This window comes from Kwoniella dendrophila, chromosome 9 (genome assembly GCF_036810415.1).
Source record: "Kwoniella dendrophila CBS 6074 chromosome 9, complete sequence".
Lineage (NCBI taxonomy): Eukaryota > Fungi > Basidiomycota > Tremellomycetes > Tremellales > Cryptococcaceae > Kwoniella > Kwoniella dendrophila.
In genome coordinates this window covers 60,640-80,221 of record NC_089484.1, presented here as the reverse complement: position 1 = coordinate 80,221, position 19,582 = coordinate 60,640, and the positions used below count along the sequence as shown (strand labels likewise).

Below are 19,582 nucleotides of genomic sequence, written 5' to 3'. Positions count from 1 at the left end.
ATCATGAGATACCCCGAAGAAGGGCGGAATGAAACGGTTGAGCGATATTTCACAAGGTTAGTAAAGAAGATTAAGAAAATTCAAGATGATAAGCGAAAAATATGGTACGGTACGGTATTATTTGTTTGATAATTGATGTTCCTCCTCCCTCCACTATTTTGAAAAGGCGGAGCACCTGAATCACTTCTTTCACTCACATGAGATATACAATATAAAAAAGGGTAAAAGGTCCAAGCGTTTATTTTCATTTTTTGTTGATGGATTGATTGTCAGTTGGACCTGGACTTACTTGGCTTGTACCCCTTTGAGAGATGATGGGATGTTCCGTTTGATCCCTGATTTTAAGGATTATGATATTTTTTTACATCTGAACTTGTGATCTTGTAACCTTAGATCCCTTGGTATGCTTGAATCAAAATCAGTCAGTCAATCAAGCAATGAATTAGACAGGCAATTGATTGATCTGCCCGAATTTATAGAAGAAATGGGCGCAAAATTGCCCATTTACATTTAGACATTGTTTTTGATGATATAAGCTTAAATATCGAGCAAGGGGAAAGGTAAAAGCTCCCAGCAAGAATGAAGAAGAATAAGTTGTTTGGTAACCTTTTAAACTGCCCATTGGCTATCGGTATATGTCATCGTTCCTGTCTCTTGTCATTGACCGAAAATAAAACGCGGAGAAAGATGGTGGATGGTGGGTTTCATCACGATGATTACATATGTAGTTCCCCCGGTCATTTCCTAAACCGCCATTAAGCGATAACAAATGGTCGCACCATTAAACCCACCCCAAATCACCAGTATTGAGGTAATTACATCAACGAAACTTGTCAATTCATCCAAGCAAGATAACGGCCTGTACTACTATCATGCTATAGGCAGTTAACTTATCGCAATTTGCTCTACCCCTCTCTTCAAGCGAATCCAACCTTCATCTTATCCACCTATCGTTAATTCCATATCCAATTGACTAATTCTTTCTTCCAACTTGTCCAAGTTAATATAAGTTGAATTCAACACTTTATTCCTATCTGTGTATATCACAACGGACTTGACATTCTTCTACAATGCCTACAGCTGTCACAACACCTAAAAACCCTTTGGATCCCTCTGTGCTATCTCGTATCGATAAACAATATGAAGTGAGTAATACGGGAAGTGGGCAATTGTGCGTAGCAGCCTCAAGAGCTGATACTTTGCATCAAGGCATTCTACAACAAATTTATGGCTGATGCTCCTCGAATCGATGAAGTACCTTGGGATCCAGAGGTAAGGACCAAACCCGCTGTACCTGGTGGAGAGGGTGAGTAGCTCAATCTATCTATATCGGTCGACTAAACGCATAAGGAATGATTGCTGACTCTGACAATATGTAGCCGCTATACCCGTAGCCAAAATTGAAGAGTGAGCTTATATGCATTCTTGTTCAGAAAGCTTTAGAGATCGCAATGCTAATTCTCTTTTTCTTTTGTGTATCAGTATTAACCTTGGTGAATTCTCAATCCGAGTGTTTTACCCTCTTGAACAACCTGAACAAGGTCAACCTGGTGTATTCATGTGGTATCATGGAGGAGGTATGGTACTTGGAGGTATAAACGCTGAAAATGCATTTTGTACAAGAGTCGCAAATTCAGCTAGATGTGTTGTAGTTGCAATTGATTATAGGATGGCTCCTGAATATTTGTTTCCTGTTGGTCATGATGATTCTTGGACAGGTCAGTAGTATTTTAGCTTGAAGGTCATCCATCGTACTTATGAGAAATATAGCTTATTGATTGGTATATTCATGACAAATAGCGTTCAAATGGGTTTACGAAAATGGTAAAGATAAATTAGGTGTTGATATAAATAAATTTGGTATTGGTGGTTCATCTTCAGGTGGTAATTTGTCAGCTTTCATATCTCATAAAGCTGGCTTAGAAGGTATTCCAATTCAATTTGTGAGCTATCAAGGAATCTTCATTTTGTTTTCTGAATTCAAGTGGAAGCTAATGGTACCATGATATTGTTCACCTATAGATGGTTCTAGGTGTTCCAGTCATTGATAATACAGCTAATGGTAAAACTCATAAATCGTGGGATGTCAGTCGAAATTGTCCAGGACTTCCTGTCCCAAAGATGGAATGGTGTAAGTGTACCTTTCCTGCGAGTAAGCCAAACGCATGACTGATTATTCTACGATCGTAACTATCTAAACCCAAAAGACCGAGATTATTATCTTCCAAATCACAAAGATCGAAGTGATCCAAGAGCTTCACCAATTTTTGCAACAGAAGAAGAATTCAAAGCAAGTGTAGATGATGTATTTATAGCTTTAGGTGAATTAGATTTACTTAGAAGTGAAGGTGAAAAATACGCAGAAAAACTTAAATCTTTTGGTAAAAATGTTGAATTAACAATTTATCCTGGTGTACCACATGCTGTTCAAGCTATGGATGCTGTAATGGATATTTCAAGAGTTTTGATCAAAGATATGTGTACTTATATTGCCGTTAAATTCGGTAGATCTCCTGGAGATGTTTCTATGGAGGTGAGTGAATAACATAATAGTAGTGAATATACTGATTTTTTCACTGTCCTAAAGGATCTTTACCCTAATGGTGTCGAAATTGGTATACCACAAATTGAAGGTGGTGAACCATGGTTGAAGCTGAAAACACCTATGGTTTTAGGTGAAGCACCAATTTATCGAGCGGAAGATTCAACTTTACATTATGTAGATTGTTTGAAAGAACCTGCTGAATTACATATATTAAAACTTGATCCTAAAACAGGTGAATTAGCTCAAGGTATTACAGAACCTAGAATATTGAAATTAGAAGAATCAGTTACAGTACAATTTTTTCGTGAAAATAAACCAAAATCATATATAGTAGCATATTTTGCTGGTGTAGGAATTTTAAATGAAGAAACAGGTAAATTAGAAATTTTAAAAGAAATTATACCTAAAAATGAAAGAGATATAAGAAGATTTAATGATGGTGGTATTGATTGTAAAGGTAGATTTTGGTTAGCTGAAATTGATAGAAAAGCTTTAAGTTTTGGTGGTCCAGGTAAATTACCTAAAAATTATGGTGAACCTTTAGGTAGATTATGGAGATTTGATCCAGATGGTTCTTTACATCAAATGGAAAAAGGTTTGGTTTGTGGAAATGGTTTAGCTTGGAGTCCAGATAATAAAACCAGTAAGTGTTTAGTCATTACACAAAAACGCAACGTTAAAAAAAAGAAAATAAGGATAAGAATCCAACATGGAGATATTAAACAACTATTCTCTTTTTCATAGTGTATCTCAACGATTCAGCAGCTGGATTAATTTTCGCGTATGATTTCGATGTTGAATCAGGAAATATTTCAAATAAGAGATTATTTATTGATAGAAGAAATACTTATGGTGAACCAGATGGTATGGTAGCTGAGTGAGTTTTATTTTTGTAATCCGCAAATCAACTTTTCCGGCCTTTTCTTGATCCATCCCCATGTTTTTTGTACTTTTTTTTTGGGTACTAATATCACGACTTCAAAAAAAATAAAAATAGTGTTCAAGGTAATTTGTGGATAGCAATGTGGGGATCCTCAAGAGTAATGTGTTTTTCACCTCAAGGAAAACATTTAAAAGATATTAAATTTACAGCAAGAAATATGGCATGTACAACTTGGGGTGGACCAAATTATGATACCTTATATATCGCTTCTGCATCAGATAGAAGACCAAATAAGAAAAATCAAAATGATGATGGTGGTCATTTGTTCAAATATCATGTTGGAATTAAAGGTTTACCAAAATATAAATTTAAAGGTTAAAAGATGATGAAATATTACAGGAATTGGTATTCACATATATCGGATTCTTGCTGTTCATGTATTGCATATATGTTTTCGTGTGAAACTTGATTCGAAAAGAAAATATATGACAGATGTATTCATATGCAAAAACATCTTTATATATTGTTTACTGAAATTTATCGAGCTAGATGAAATTTTAAATAGTGCCAACTGATTGGCATGTCAGTTGTTGCATTCAACGAGAAATTCCATCATCTGAATCATTATTATATTCATGCCATTTACTTTATCACACGACATATATACAACAAATATGAAGGATGTACAAAAGCCGTTATTCGACTTGCTGTTGGAGAGCTGATTATGCTGCGTATGATATTGATCATTGTAAAGGTTCTCGACTGTAGATGTAGAATCAACGAAATCAGTAATTGAGTCTAGTATATGACTACCAGCATAGTTCAACTCACCTGGATGACAATTTGTTCAAAGAGATATAGACATCTGTTCCATAACCATCCATAGAGATTAAACGTAAATCACCTCCGAAGAATCTGGCATACTGTAACAATAATATTGGTTAGTATTAAAGGATAACAACACTTTGAAATTTGTACGAGTGTACGTATAAAGCCGAATGAATAACTGTTTGTCGCAAAGGTTAACTTACCAGTCGAGACAGAGGAAGACCGTAACCGAAACCAGCCATTGGAGCTTTGAAATCTGAGCTATCAATATTGGCTTCTAATCCTTCATCACTCATGGTAGTATACAAGTATCTGGATAAAAGAAATATGGGTTAGCGTTTGCTGGTCAATACGAAGTACGTATCCGATTTCGCTTTCAATAATTGTTCGGTATGGAGCTAGTATGAGGGGCAAGGGCTATTCACTCACGTCCAAATCATCGGTATAGCACTTCTAGGAATACCACCACCTTCATCCGAGATCTTGATTGTGATATCTTCACTACCTTCAACTACAACAACTTTTATAGGTGGGAAACTATCTTCATTATCTACACCGTAACTTTCTACTGTCGCTCTAAGGGAGTTCTTCAACAATTCAAATAGAATATGCGACAAATGTCCTGGTACATATGCGAATGTCAGATCTTTGGGGCAGAGTAGCTGTATTGGTGGACCACGGAATAGAGAATAATGCTCTTCACAAACATATCTTGCGTTTTCTGTAGACATAACATGTTTGTTAGCTAAATTCCAGATACCAATCTACTCGATGACTTACCGATAGCTTCGTGACAGATATCGTGAACATTCTATAAATTACTGGTCAGTTGTGTATCACTCGGATCTGCACAGGTATCAACAGCGCTTACAGCTCTAGTGCATATAATTCCTACATAATCAGGATGTGGTTGAAGAGTGTTCAAAGCGACGTCTATATCACCAATTAAGCATGATCAGCTCCTTCAATTCGGTGGTTTGACGTCAACATGCTTATGATGAATACAACCCAGATGACTCACGCTGTCCAATCAAGAACCTTATACCAATACGACTCATGTAGAACCTATCCAACCATTCCTGTATATTCTGACCTATTCTACCGTGACCTTGTCTCTTTTTCCATTCTAACACACCTTGAGCTACAGTTGTTACCGTTGGATCATGCCTTTTCTTTATATTCTGTAATAGATGCGTAAAGCGATCATTGAAATCGTGAACTTCAGGTGGGTATACTATATCCGTGGGTGGTGGAGAAAAATACCTAAATATGATGATATCAGCCAATCTTCAAGCTAGCTTTCTGATATGAGGAGATAGCGATCCTGGCTGCTTGACCGAAATATAACAACTCACCTCCTCTCTATCGGTATCCTTAGCCTCGTTCCAGGCAAAGCCACAGCAGCTCCAGTAGGTACACCATTTCCATTTCCATAACCATTATATCCACCACTTCCTGAGACTAAATTTGATCCAACAGGTCCTTCGTGCATCAGTGGATCTAAGGATGGGTTGGGTGTAGCTGAAGGGAATTGTGTTGGTCTGCGAATAATGCGAATGTCAGCCAAATCTCAATGATGGTCGATTCTACCTTAGGCAGACTTACTGGGATGACTGTATTCTCATGATTTCTTCTATTTCAGGCTTTAACCTTGGTTTTGGGAATGTAACCAATTCCTATAATCAATCATCCTCGCTATTAGCTTTTTTGGATTATATACCACAGCCGGATTCTCTAATAAGACTAACGACGCTTTGAAGATAGAAATGGCATTGAGAATTATGGACTCACTTCAAAACTCTGAGCATACCATTCTTTAACTTTATTTATACTTGGCATTTTACTTAAACCATCAGGTAAACTTTCTAATTCAACTACACGATGTGATAACCTTATAGGTAATTCTTCCGACAAAAATTGCGATGCTTTTAGTAAAGTACCTTGTGTTGGATGCTGCCCAAACAAAACCATCTGTTGGAGTGATACTATTGCGATTTACTTGATTAGCTTACGATCTCACCGTTCTTGAGCGGAATAATTTATATTTTGGCTCACTCACCTCCTGTCTGTGGGAAAGATGCGAAATGATGTATTTTATCCCATAACGCCGCTGAAATCTTAAAGCGCGACATGGTACTTGATGCGATATGCGAACGTTATAGATGACTTGAGAGACGTTGCTTTCCTGGTTACTAGGATTTGAGATGTGGTCGTTTGACTACTTTTTATGTTGTTTTGTATTGCTCCTTTCGGTTACTGAGCGATGGGCTATGCGGCGTCGAAAATACTCTGTCAGTGTTGGTGAAATGATATCCTTGAGGCTATGCTCTGCTTTGTATAGATTTGCAGGGAGTGAAAGACGATACAAAATGCTGATCAGAGTTGAGATGAATGGATGGTATACTATAGTGAAAAAGGATGTTATTGCTTTAGGGTGTATTGTGGTGTATGACGAACCACCAAAAGATGTATTTTAGCTGTACTACAGTAGTAAATTCCTAATTCCGACTCGTATAACAGATTAATAGATTAATAGATTATATCCGGTATTGCCGTAACACAAAGTAACCGGTCCTATTCTATATTTGGTAAGATACTAAATACTTGACGGAATCAAAATGTAACCATATACCGGTTGAATTGATTATGAGACTACCCGATAGATCAGTAGATCATGTCTGGTGGAAAGATAACTCCGCTTTAATCCTTTTTATATCTGTACGATTCTCTCCGCGCACAACGTAGAACACCACGGGTCTCCGGAATACGACACAATTGAATGATATGGTACAGACATGAACAGCAAAGTGATGTGATCGCTTCAACTTGACTATGCACAGGACACAATGAGTCATTCTATATACAGAGAAGACCCCAAGATACAAGATGCGCCAAGCGGTTCAAAATCGAGATTAATTACTGGTACTTCATCAACTGTGATTTTCATCCTGTGACTGATTTATCTTGAATGTAGCACCTATCCTACTTGAGCTGAATATGCAGTCTGCTCTTTCAATTTATAATAAGTATCAAGGCTTCGCATGACTCCTGGCCGTCGAGAATACAGTCTTTGATATCGAACATCAACGTCCCACAAGAATGTCCTTGACTGGCCAAATTGTCGTTGGCTAACCTATGAAGACTGCACCACAAACTAATGTGAGTCATCGATACTGTAACGTTGTTCAGGAATCGAAAGAAATAGGTGACTAACCTTATAAAGTGAAACAAAGATCGGAATTCTTTCTTGTCATATCTGATAACAATCCATCGCAAATGCATGCCCGGCGGGTAAGGTTACATCGTTCATCTGATTTTGCATGCATGTTATACGTAAATCATCATCATTATGTCTATCTAACTATCTACCCCTACGATATCTTGTCCCTCCTCCACCCCGAGCCTCGGGCGGAACTATTCAATATAAAGGTACGCGACGAGCTCTATCTTATCTGAGAGTAAATACGACCTTTAATTCCTATCTCGCAAAATTGTCATACATACCAATCAAAACGGGAAAATCAAATCGAATAAGATGAGTGAATCGCAGCAGTATAACACTATCATCCTTATCACAGGTGCCAATACAGGTATAGGTTTAGCTACTGTTCAAGCTCTTCTAACTTCACCTACAAGTGAAACTAGAAACACGATTATCTTGACTTCGCGATCCTTAGACAGAGCAAATAAAGCTGTAGAAGAATTAAAAGCGGATTCGACCTATTCACAAGCATTTTCATCGGGAAATCAAGTTATACCTAAACAGCTTGATTTAAATGATGAAGAAAGTGCGAAATCATTACATGATGATATCAAGAAAAGTTATGGTAGAGTTGATGTATTAATCAATAATGCAGGTAAGCATTTATATTTCGCAGTTCATCATATTGAGAGTGATTATGGCTGATATATGCAAAAATTTGAATTTTCAATTCTTCAGGTGCACATTACGATTTCCCAATCGCAGCTGGAAAGATGACTAGACGTGAAGGATTTATCAAAGCATTTTATACCAATGTAGTAGCAACAGATGCATTTACGGAACTCTTTATGGATTTATTATTTGAAGCTGAATCTCAAACACAAAATGGAGCTAGATTGATTTACTTATCAAGTGGAATATCATCTTTAACAGATCATTCAAATCAAAATGTTCCAGTAAATCAATCACCTGCTGCAGGATGGCCTAAAAGAAAACCTGTTTTCCAAGTACCAACTTATAGAACAAGTAAAACTGCAATGAATATGATGATTTTAGAATGGGTTAGAACATTGAAAAATGATAATATAAAAATTCATATAATTGATCCAGGTTTTAATGCGACTAATTTAGGAGGTGGTGATATTGATCTTTTAAGATCAAAAGGTGCACAAGAACCTATAAAAGCTGGATTATTTATAAAATCAGTTATTCAAGGTGAAAGAGATAATGATCAAGGTAAATTAATAGGTAAAGATGGCGTGATACCATGGTAAAAGGACTTCTCACTTGAATTAGTGATAGTACTGTAAGTCGATAAATATCGGATGCAGAAATCTATTTATAATGTAGTAAGAAAGAATATGCATAAGGAATATAGTAGGTAATTATAGACTCGATCAACGGTCGTATATGATAAAATAAACCAGGAGCAAGAGGGAATAGAGGATGTAAACAGGATATATAGTGTCCTTTTCAATCGTGACTATGGAGTTCTTGAAAACAGAAAAGTCGGATCATCGGGGAAAGTCAATAAACTTAGAAGAGTGAAAGGCCCTTTTTGGCGTATCGTCTAATGACATTAGCTCTTTTGGCTGAAGCACCTGAAGCTTCACAAGTGGTTTCTTGGCTATCACATGATGATAAAGCTGCTGAGACTTCAGAGTTCCTTAACGAGTTGGCCCAGTCTTTGCATCGGTTCTAAAGGTCGGATGTGATATTAGCTGCTGAGATCGGGATAATTGAAACGTCAATCAACATACCATTTGAGCCATACAAGCAGCGTAAGTAGCACTTGCTTTGTCGTTGTAACTGCCACCGAGAACTTCGAATCGATTACCGTTTTCTAAGAGTTGACCCGTTGTCAGCATGTTGCCTTAAAACGAGGGCCGTGGTTCAGTACTGATGTCTACTCACGGGTGATAGGAGGGACGGCACCACCCATTTCGGCTTTACCGGGAACAGAAGAAGTAGGAGCGGCAAATGGGGCACTAGAGTTCAAGTAAAGTCAGTGTTCAATCGTTGAAGATGAATGAACGGGAAAAGGGTACTCACGAGATGGCAGTGCCAACAGCAGAAGAAGCGGCGGAAGCAGCAGAAGTGACAACAGCAGATGGTTCAACAACAGCAGAAATTTGAATGGCAACGTTGGTAGTAGTAGCGTATTCATCATCAGCGGAGGTGGTGGCAGCAGTTGGTTCTGAAGCACCTGGGGTGGTGGCACTGGCAACATCGGTGTATGATTCGACATCAGAAGAGGCAGGAGCTGAAGCGGCGGATGAAGTCGAACCTGAAGCTGGGACGGAAGCAGATGCTGAAGGTGATGAAGCAGCTGATGATTCAGCTGGGGCAGGTGAAGATGAAGAACCACCAGAGTAGACAGCTGGACCAGGTGGAACGAATTGAGTGTTGTCACTACCGTAAATATTCCATGTTAAGAAATCGTCGTTGATCTTGTAAGCAGCTGGGAAAGTTGTAGTTTCGGTTGGAACGACTGAACCAGATGATATAAGGTTGGCTTGGAAACAAACTGGGTAAACTTGTGGTGCACCAGTTGAGTGCATAGCAAGAAGATCATGTCTAACCAAGTAAGGACTATGTGAAATTCAGGATGATTAGCTTTAGTATACTTGTATTGAAGAAGTTATTTTAAGTAGCTCACCCTGATTTGAGGTCGGTTGGAATTTTGAAAGTCCAATCTAAAGTTGAGACAACAGTGTCAGTTGGCCATTTGGAACCATCAAAGGTATCTTCGGCAATCTTGAACCATTTGAGGTTAGCAGCGTCGACACCGTCACATCCAGCTAAAAGGCAAGATGAATTTAGCGATGATTTGTGACAGTCTAAATGTTCATCAGTACTTACTGTCGGGACAAGCAGCCATGTATTCGGCGATTGAACCTATGAATGTTTATTTGATCAGTGTTACTGTATTCGTAACATCGATGCTACTAATGGAAATGATTTACCTTTGTGTGAATCGGGCCAAGTGTTCCAATGAGCAGTAACAGAATCACCACCGTTAACATCCCAAGTATCTAAGCCTGAACCGGCTGAAGCACCACCACAGGCGACGATAGTTGATGTGTAATCGGCGAAACCTATTTTGAAAAGATTCAAACTTTGATCAGCGAAAACAGTTGACTAATGTACTATTATCAATAAGAAAAGTTTAATACTAACCTTGATCTGAATTATCAGTTGGTCTTTCTGCTGTTTTACCATATTCAGCAGCGTTAGATGGGTTGAAACCAGGATGTTCAACACCACCAACAGTCCATTTGGCAACGTGACCGTGAGCGTTGACAACCGAGGTACCGGCTACCAAGAAAGTTAAGAGAGTGAAAGCTTGAGTCTAAAAGGTGAGATAGACAAGTCAGTATTTGATCATGTATCGTTAATCCACTCTTACAAGGCTACAGACGGCTGGGAAGGGAGTAAATATCGAACCAACTCACGTTGGATAACATTGTAGGGATGAATTTTTATCTTTGAAGGCACCAAAAAGAGGAAAAAAAAATAGTATTGAAAAGTAAAGTAAAAAATGGAGGATTTGAGAGTTAATCTATTGTAAAGAGAGTGAAGCGATTATTTGAACTAGAAGTAGTATGGTGAAGTCAATTCACTATAACTATTGTTTGAAGATGTTGGATGAGAATGATAAGGAAAGAAAGTGTTGGATGAAGAAAAGAGAAAGAAAATGTCTCAATTCGATGATCTTTCGAATGATATATATATATTATTTTTTTGAATCCCATCATTCTATTGTAAAATGACCCATTTAACGGATTAAGACTACTAGGATTTATCTTACCGTAGAACAAAAGGGTATCCGTTCGAAGTAGTGTCTCATTCATTTAGGAGATCAAAGCGTATTATCCTATCCTTCTCCTTATCCTTAAGTCTATCCACACTCCATTGTCGTGAACGCCAGATTAAATTGACGGAAGGATGTTGATTAACCTGGGACTTACTGCCTGGAATTCAACATCAATTGAGCAATAACCTTATCGATATGATTACATCCGAAGAACATCTTCAAATAAGAGGGGTATCTCCGTAACTGCCTCAATTTGATCAATTTGATCAACGTTGTTCCGTTTCTTTGTTACTATACAGCCATGATTCATATTCTTTGACCCTTGTTCCTATCGTTCCTAAGATACTTCAAGTTCCGTTGTAAGGCAACCATGATTGAATGTCCCTCAAAGGAGGTTTAGACAATAAGATTGTATGTATAGAACATCCAGTTGTCTTGTTTCGATAACTCAGTTGCTATGGTGATTAGTGTTCTACGCCAAAAGGTAGTTTGGTAGGTATCCTGGCAATTGTATTTTTGTTTTCCTAGAAACATCCCTAACATGTGTTACACATGCTATGATGTTATGTATCGAAGGCACCGGTTGAGGGACGATAGCACAACAATATGTGCTTATGCTTGAAGTGATGATCTGAAACTGTTTCCAATATTGTATGTGGAGAGGTCTATGCGTGAGATTTCACTTTGGTATCCTTCTCTTCGGAATGTGTACCTTTGTATTCCTATCTGCTGGTGCTGTATCCAAGTTATGTGTTCCTGTTTCAAGATTGTTCATACTAATGAACCGTTTATCCGCGGCCGCCGTTGGACATCATTTTGAAGGTGATCATGACTGGTATATTCCGACTTCTTCATTGAAAGCGATTTGCGTGGAAGACAGTGTTTCTGGCAATCCCATCCTTTCTTTAAACGCAAAATAGCCCTACATCTAGATGTAGTCTGCTGCTCAGACTTTGGCGTTGTTGAACATACGGCGTGACATCGTAGAAGCGGGCGTAGTCTCCAGTCGCTTTCGCTCCATCTTCCGAATTGGCAGCTCGTCGATCCAGAGAGGGCCGCTGATAGATAATCTTCTCGTTAGAAAGTAATGAGAAATAACGATAATGACATGAATTTGTTACTGCTGGATGAAGTGACGCCATTGATCGTAATAGCCAGCGTTCGAGCTGAAATTCGGTCATAACCGATCGATGACAACATCAAGTTAACAATTCAAGTTCTATTTTGACATCTGAGATCTGTATCTGATATTCACCTTGATGTAATGCTAGTACTTCTACCTTGCATCTTCATAGTAACACCAGATCTACATAGAGCTCTTATCGGCTCATAACCAGTAATCAATCAATCAAAGGGAAAACATGCCTTGGCAAGATATCAAGTTAAACGATGGAAGGGAGATTCCAGGTATCTCATTTGGTACATCAAGACATTCCGGTGATACTGTAGCTACGGTTGATGCAGCTATACATGCTGGTTTTGACAGTATTGATACTGCCCAAAGTATGTTTTTAGATCCTTCTTTTTGTTCTGAAGATGGTAAGTATTATGCTAATTCAAGTTTATATATAGTGTATAAATCTGAAGGAGCAGTAGGTGAAGCTATAAAACAATCTGGAATATCAAGATCTGATATTTGGATAACGACTAAATGGTCTGGAGTGAAATCAGCTCAAGAATCAATTCATGATAGTTTAGAACAGCTAGGTGTAGATTATGTTGATTTATATTTGATTCATTTCCCTGGAGTTACGAAAGGTGATATTAAAGGTGCATGGAGGGAAGTAGAGGAATTTAAAAAATTGGGTTATGCTAAAAGTATCGGTGTATCCAAGTGAGTGAATCGAGATTCTTTTTACTTGTAAAACTATTCTCCACTGGAAAGACTTGGACTTGAGGAATAAAACAATGGACACCTATATTGACCACTGTGATGTGTTGTAGTTTCGAAATATCTCACTTGGAAGAACTACTCAAACATTCTTTTATCACCCCATCAGTTAATCAAATTCCTTTCCATCCCAACAACTTAGCCAAGCAAGAGCCTTTGATCAAGTATTTAAAAGAGAAGAATATCGCTATTGAAGGATACTCGCCACTTGCACCATTATGGCAGGATGATAAGAATTCACCGGTTTTGAAGACTGTTAAGAGTATCGCCAGTAAGAGAGATGTACCGGAAGAGAGAGTTTTATTAGCTTGGTCACAATCAAAAGGGTGAGTTGAATAATCGCTGATCATAGTCACTGAAATAATCTTTGATCACTAATCCTGGCATGGCCTGGTATAACGCTAATCTACCGAACAATGCCCGATAGTGTCATTCCAGTCACTGCATCATCAACAAAATCAAGAATTGAAAGTTTCATCGCAGCTGGAGATTTAGATCTTACAGAAGAAGAAATCAAATCAATCGATAAAGCAGGTTACAAAGCTTCGAGAAACGCAGAACTCAAGAGAAAGTTTGTAACTAGTGCTAAATGGCTCACTGCTGCTGGGTTAGTGACTTATCTTGCTGTTAGTCGATTGTCTTAAGGATTCTGCTCAAAACGATGCAACATATGTATAATGAGTATATATAATGCAGTTGTTTGTATATGATATGCCAAGTCACTCGATGCTCGCTACCTACTTAATGTCCCAGTAAATTGCTTTGCTATTCCAGAATTTACGAAGGTTTACCTTGATTTTCCTTTTCCTTTTCCTTTTCCGCTTCTGCTTCCTCATCATCCTTTTCCAACTTTGCAACCCATTGATCTATTGCTTCTCCATCAAAGCCATCTATACTTCTTCCAGGTTGATTTACACTTTGTATCAAAGTAGGCATAGATAAATTTAATGTCTCTCTCATCTTCGTACTGAATTCCTCCATCTAAAAAATCATACCATATGTTAGTTAAGCCTGAAAACTCTATATCTTTCACCTGGCATCGTAGTGACGAAGGTCTGACTTACATCTTTCACGCCCATAATTTTCGCTGTTATCAATGCTCCTAATCCCGCTGTTCCCCATACTAAAGCAGTAGCTATTCCCAAAGCGTAGAAACCCAAAAGTCCTGATGCCGGTCCACTTCCACCTTCTTCACCTTGTTCAAATGCCAACGATGATCCATATAAAGATTTCTCCTCTCTAGCGTTAAAATCTCTGGCAGCTTTTACAACAGGATCTATCTCTTCGTCTGTTGGAGGGGTATTTGGAATTGCTGATATCGATGCTAATGACGGTGACGGCTGAAGAGTTGTGGCATTAGAAGAGCTTGCAACAGCGTTTATGGGTAGTGACGTTGTGCTCGTTGTTGTAGTTGTTATACTACTTGAAGCCGTAACTTTCTTCGACATCTTCATTCGAGCATCAAGAAGAGCTTGACTTTGATGTGAGAGGAACTGCGTCGTATTCATCATTTTCGCTGCTTGTCGAACATAAGGTATCACGAGAATCGTCAAACCTGTCGTTATGGCGAACTAGAGAGGGATGATTCTATCAGCATAATACTACTAGGCAGACACGCTTCAAGTAAGTATATTGAGTCTTTCCCATTTTCAAAACCCGTCTCTCCTCGGTTCTACAGCTGACTTTGGACTAGAGAATATGACATATACAGAAAATAACCCAAACTCACAGCAGCTCCGGCGACATACACAGCAACTTTAGGTATTTTCTTCTTTTTTCCTTCAACATCATCAGGTCCAGTCGGTAGCGAGTTCGGAAAGCCAAGGAGTAATGAAGCCATTGTATCTGTACAGCATATTTTGTTTGCATATGACAGAAAGGAGAAAGATAAAGATTATTATTTACTTTCCATAAAATGATTTCAACCTTTGCTACATCTTGCTACAAGTTCAGTGTTTTTTGCGGGACCCCATTAAAATAATTTTCGTTGTTTTTCACAATTTTCGAAATCACTTTGACTTTGTCGATATTTTTCAACCATTTATCTCTTTGACATTTCTTTTCTACCTCTATTTCCCTCGATCAACGCTTAAGATGTCAAGTATAAAATCGCTGAAGAGAAAAGCATCAAGCTCTAAATTAGTATCCAAAAAGGTTAGTTTCGATATGTGGTACCGAAATGATGCGTATAATTGCTAATATCTGACATACCATATTTTAGCGAGCTCCAGTTCAACAGCCTTCTCCTCCACCTTCCGACCTAGATGAAGGTTTTGAAGACCTTGAAGATGAATCTGCAGGGGATGACGAAGAAGAAGCTGGAGATATATACGATGATCCTATGATAGACCGTCAAGTTTCTGATGGTTCTGATGAAGATGAAGAGGAGGATGACAGTGAAATCAATGGAAATGAAGATGAAGACGAAGATGTGGAAGAAACACCTAAAGCTGGTCCATCTCGATCACAAAATACCAAACATTTATATAAAGCACCGACATTAGAAGAAATGGAGAAAATGAGAAGTATAGAAGAATCAGGTGGTACAACATTTTCATTACAACTTTCGGCTTTATTAAATTCAACTTTATTACCTTCATCACCTCAAGCAAATTTGAAAACTCTATTGTCAACTATACATTCAACTATACTTACAATGTCTTCTCTATCGCCTTTATCACCTACTAAAGCAATTAAAAGATTAAGTAAAGATGGTGTTAAAATACCTTTTGTAGGTGGGGAACAGTGGGATCCAACTCAAAATGATCCAAAATGGACTTTAGGTTGGGATAAACCTGAAGAGATTGTCGTAGCTGGAAGTTGGGGTGTAGTAGGTGGTTATAAAAAAGCTAAAGGTGAAGCAGGTAATATTGATTTAGTCGTTGTAATGCCTTCTGTGAGTAAATCATTTTAGTGTAATAGGATATAAATCATGAAGAGCTGAATGAATGTGTTCAATAATATTAGGCAATGTTTAGCGCAAAAGATAGAATGGATTATCGATATTTCCATAAAAGGTCACATTATCTCGCTGTCATTTACTCTCAAGTTCAGAAACTAGCCAAACAAGAAGGGCTTTTACATGGAGCCGAGTTATCCTGGACTAACTCATCGGGTGATGCGAGAAGACCTATCATAAATATTGTAGCTGGTAAAGGTGAGTTTGTCTATTCATACGAGTTTACGATCCTGAGTATAGCTTATTAGCTCGTGATTGATTCTCAAAATCATACAGCACAAGGTATCAAACATAAAGTCGATATACGTATACGTGCATCAATCTTACCGACCGTCTTCCCTCTCTCAACACTTTCTCCAATTAAATCGCTTCTCCGATCTGATGAACCTACACCTCTATATTCAAGCTCTATTATCCATGATACTCTTCACAAATCGCATTTACTACATCTTCATAGATTATCGCAATTGCTTTCACCTGAAAGGACAGTAGATTCCTTCTTGGCTACTTGGAGAATATGGTGTATTAGAAGAGGTATCAGAAGAGATCGAGGTGGATCTGCTTGGTTTGCTAGTATGGTTTTAGGTTGGGTAGTTGATGGTGGTGATATTGGTGGTGCAAGTGGTTCAAGAGAAAAGATTAAGAAAATCAGAGGTGTAGGTAAAGGTTTAGGTCATTGGGGTGCTTTGAGAGCTGCCTGGGAGTTCTTAGGTGAGTCCATAGCCACGATCACATTCTTGAATAACACTCAATAATTATCTAACATCTCGATTTTCTCTAGCTCAAACCGACTTTAGTCAAACACCTGTTTTCAGTAACTCAAATCCTGATGATTCATTACCTCATTCCGATTTTATCAATTCTTTCGATGATATTTTCGTTGGTCCCACCGGAAGAGTCAATGTATTTGCAGGTTGGGAAAAAGGCGATATTCAATTACTCAGACATCACGCTAGAGAAACTTTAGCAATGCTTGAAGATGAAAGTAGTGATAAATTTGGAGAAACATTCTTGAAAGATAGAAAATTGGGTGTGGAGGTTTTCGATGAATATATTAAGTGAGTTGATATACGGTGATGATGTCAAAATTGTGCATGAGAGACATTTCATCTGACCAAGCTTTTTTTTAATAGGGTTGATATCTCTTCAGCTAAGCTCCCAGAGAATACACTTGGAAATTCCGAATCTCCATCATTCACCGATCTTGCAGTCCATTCATTCGCCAATATCCTGAGGAAAGGTTTATCAGATCGTTCTAAATTAGTCAACGTATCACCCTCTGCTACATTACCAAACACCCTTGAAATAGGTATAATATTCAACTCTGAGAATGCTAATAGAGTAATCGATATTGGTCCTTCATCTGAGGCTTCTCAAGCTGAAAAAGCAGAATCATTTAGACAATTATGGGGTGAAAAAGCAGAATTAAGGAGATTCAAAGATGGTAGTATTGCTGAATCTGTGGTTTGGGACTTATCAAGACCTGAAGAAGCAACTTTGATTCCGGGTAAAATCGTCAAGTACCTCTTAGGCAAACACTTCAATATCACTCAGGAAGAAGATATTCAATTTATTTCATCTGACGTGGAATGGCAAAAGATTATACAAGTTCCAGCATCAGTTAGAAATGCAATTTCGATCAGTGGTTCCGAAAAACAAGGTTTCCGACCTGTTTTACAAGCATATGAAGAATTATACAAAGTCTTAAAAGATATTGATTCAGAATTACCTTTATCAATTTTAAATGTTAATCCATCTTCAGAATTATTAAGATATTCTTCAATTTTCGTACCACATCCAATTGATATCAATCGAATTAAAACTGCACCAAATTGTATAAATTACATTCCACCAATTGATATAATAGTTCAATTTGAATCTTCACCAAAATGGCCAGATGATTTATCAGCCATTCAAAAAGTAAAATTAGCATTATTTGAAAAATTATCAAGAGTCATTCAAGATAACTTGCCTAAATCTATCACAAATATTATTTTCGATTATAATAATAATACGAAATCTGAAATTGAAGATCATTCAACATTAGAAGTACTTTTACCCAATAATGGTGTATCATTCAATATAAAAATATATCATGAAAGAGAAAAAACTTTATTAGAAAGAATTGTTTATGAAGATGAACCTGCACATATTGCCGCTACTTCTTTACCTAAACCATCAAGAAAATTAGCTATACCAGCTTTAGAAAAACATATTAAATTATTTAATCATAATATACAACATCATCAATCAATTACTCCATTACATCATAAATTTCCTTCATATTCAACTTCAACAAGATTATTGAAAAAATGGTTTACTTCACATATGTTATCGAATATCATCATACCAATCGAAATTATTGAATTAATAATGTCAAAGGTATATCTAAATCCTGATTCTTTACAAATTCCAAGTTCATCAACATCAGGTTTTATTAGATCAATTATCTTATTATCTGAATGGAATTGGAAATCTGATCCTTTATTTGTACCTATTTTCTCTGTAAAAGAAACCTCATCATCATCATCAAAAGATAGAATACAATTCCCACAAGGTAAAAAACAAGATGGTTTAAAATATTTTGATAATTTAAGAAATAAAGAAAAATCTTCACAAGATGTTAATCATCATCAACATGGTTGGATAATATTTACAGAAGAAGATGATACAGGATTAAGATGGACAAAGAATATAAGTAAAGTTATTGCTGGACGTGTAACTTTATTAGCAAAAGCTACTTTAGCTGCTATAAAGAACGCTTCTGAGACTGGTGATTTGGATGTTAGAGTAAGTGATCTTTTGTACAAAGTATCCCACTCACGCGAAAATATTAGAACTAAACCGATTTTATTCTTAATAATAGTCATTATTCATAACTCCAACGGAACATTATGATTTCTTGATTCATACATCGCCTTCAATCATCTCCAGATATTATCAGAATATTCAAGCTAATTCAGAAGAATGGGAATCCAAATTGAAATATAGGAATTTACAAGGTTCACAAGGGGAAATCGTTAGAATTGGATTTAATCCAATTGAAAGATATGTAGAAGAATTAATTAAAATTTACGGTGATTCAATTTTGTTCTTTTATGATAATAATGGTGGTACGATAATAAGTGGGATTTGGAATCCATCAAAAATCAATTCAAGATCTTTAAAAGCATTCTTGGGTTATAATAGTAAACCTGTTGAATCTGAAGTGAGTCATCTTACTCTTATGTTGTATTTATTTTACTCATTTCAAAAGTCACACAAACATCGTTCAAGCATGTCGTGCTATCTGACCTACTATATCTGATCTATCGTGAAAGCACTAGAACCAAGCTGATTTATAATTCATAATTAGTCAACTCTGATTACCATAAATCAAGAAGCCATTCTTGCTGAAATTTCTAGATTAGGTAAAGGTATGATAGAAAAGATAGAAAGGCGAAGGTGAATGACAGGT

At 37.3% G+C, this 19,582-nt stretch overlaps 7 protein-coding genes across 7 annotated transcripts; 4 read left to right on the top strand and 3 right to left on the bottom strand.

Moving 5' to 3' along the window:
• Positions 1–1,070: 1,070 nt before the first annotated feature.
• Positions 1,071–3,807, top strand: L201_006457 (uncharacterized protein; the record flags this gene model as incomplete). Its single annotated transcript, XM_066222176.1, has 10 exons — positions 1,071–1,145; positions 1,210–1,306; positions 1,380–1,407; positions 1,483–1,718; positions 1,801–1,943; positions 2,023–2,131; positions 2,208–2,533; positions 2,588–3,188; positions 3,290–3,422; positions 3,543–3,807. The coding sequence occupies 10 exons, from the start codon at positions 1,071–1,073 to the stop codon at positions 3,805–3,807; spliced, it is 2,013 nt and encodes a 670-aa protein (XP_066078273.1).
• A 364-nt stretch (positions 3,808–4,171) lies between these two features.
• L201_006456 (uncharacterized protein) lies at positions 4,172–6,388 on the bottom strand (the record flags this gene model as incomplete). The annotated part of the gene is made up of 11 exons (XM_066222175.1): positions 4,172–4,190; positions 4,260–4,351; positions 4,460–4,568; positions 4,686–4,977; positions 5,037–5,067; positions 5,128–5,189; positions 5,278–5,519; positions 5,612–5,797; positions 5,862–5,932; positions 6,048–6,241; positions 6,316–6,388. 11 exons carry the CDS (start codon positions 6,386–6,388, stop codon positions 4,172–4,174), a joined length of 1,371 nt encoding a protein of 456 aa, XP_066078272.1.
• A 1,403-nt stretch (positions 6,389–7,791) lies between these two features.
• On the top strand, positions 7,792–8,732 carry L201_006455 (uncharacterized protein; the record flags this gene model as incomplete). Its single annotated transcript, XM_066222174.1, has 2 exons — positions 7,792–8,113; positions 8,197–8,732. The coding sequence occupies 2 exons, from the start codon at positions 7,792–7,794 to the stop codon at positions 8,730–8,732; spliced, it is 858 nt and encodes a 285-aa protein (XP_066078271.1).
• A 262-nt stretch (positions 8,733–8,994) lies between these two features.
• On the bottom strand, positions 8,995–10,925 carry L201_006454 (uncharacterized protein; the record flags this gene model as incomplete). Its single annotated transcript, XM_066222173.1, has 9 exons — positions 8,995–9,156; positions 9,219–9,301; positions 9,373–9,446; positions 9,511–10,050; positions 10,118–10,259; positions 10,321–10,356; positions 10,425–10,556; positions 10,639–10,810; positions 10,914–10,925. 9 exons carry the CDS (start codon positions 10,923–10,925, stop codon positions 8,995–8,997), a joined length of 1,353 nt encoding a protein of 450 aa, XP_066078270.1.
• Positions 10,926–12,636: 1,711 nt separating this feature from the next.
• L201_006453 (uncharacterized protein) lies at positions 12,637–13,810 on the top strand (the record flags this gene model as incomplete). Its single annotated transcript, XM_066222172.1, has 4 exons — positions 12,637–12,778; positions 12,848–13,109; positions 13,220–13,492; positions 13,594–13,810. 4 exons carry the CDS (start codon positions 12,637–12,639, stop codon positions 13,808–13,810), a joined length of 894 nt encoding a protein of 297 aa, XP_066078269.1.
• A 133-nt stretch (positions 13,811–13,943) lies between these two features.
• L201_006452 (uncharacterized protein) lies at positions 13,944–15,006 on the bottom strand (the record flags this gene model as incomplete). The annotated part of the gene is made up of 3 exons (XM_066222171.1): positions 13,944–14,147; positions 14,231–14,737; positions 14,896–15,006. The coding sequence occupies 3 exons, from the start codon at positions 15,004–15,006 to the stop codon at positions 13,944–13,946; spliced, it is 822 nt and encodes a 273-aa protein (XP_066078268.1).
• A 254-nt stretch (positions 15,007–15,260) lies between these two features.
• Positions 15,261–19,573, top strand: L201_006451 (uncharacterized protein; the record flags this gene model as incomplete). Its single annotated transcript, XM_066222170.1, has 8 exons — positions 15,261–15,320; positions 15,388–16,062; positions 16,134–16,323; positions 16,402–16,836; positions 16,907–17,183; positions 17,259–18,915; positions 18,992–19,333; positions 19,481–19,573. The coding sequence occupies 8 exons, from the start codon at positions 15,261–15,263 to the stop codon at positions 19,571–19,573; spliced, it is 3,729 nt and encodes a 1,242-aa protein (XP_066078267.1).
• Positions 19,574–19,582: the final 9 nt, after the last annotated feature.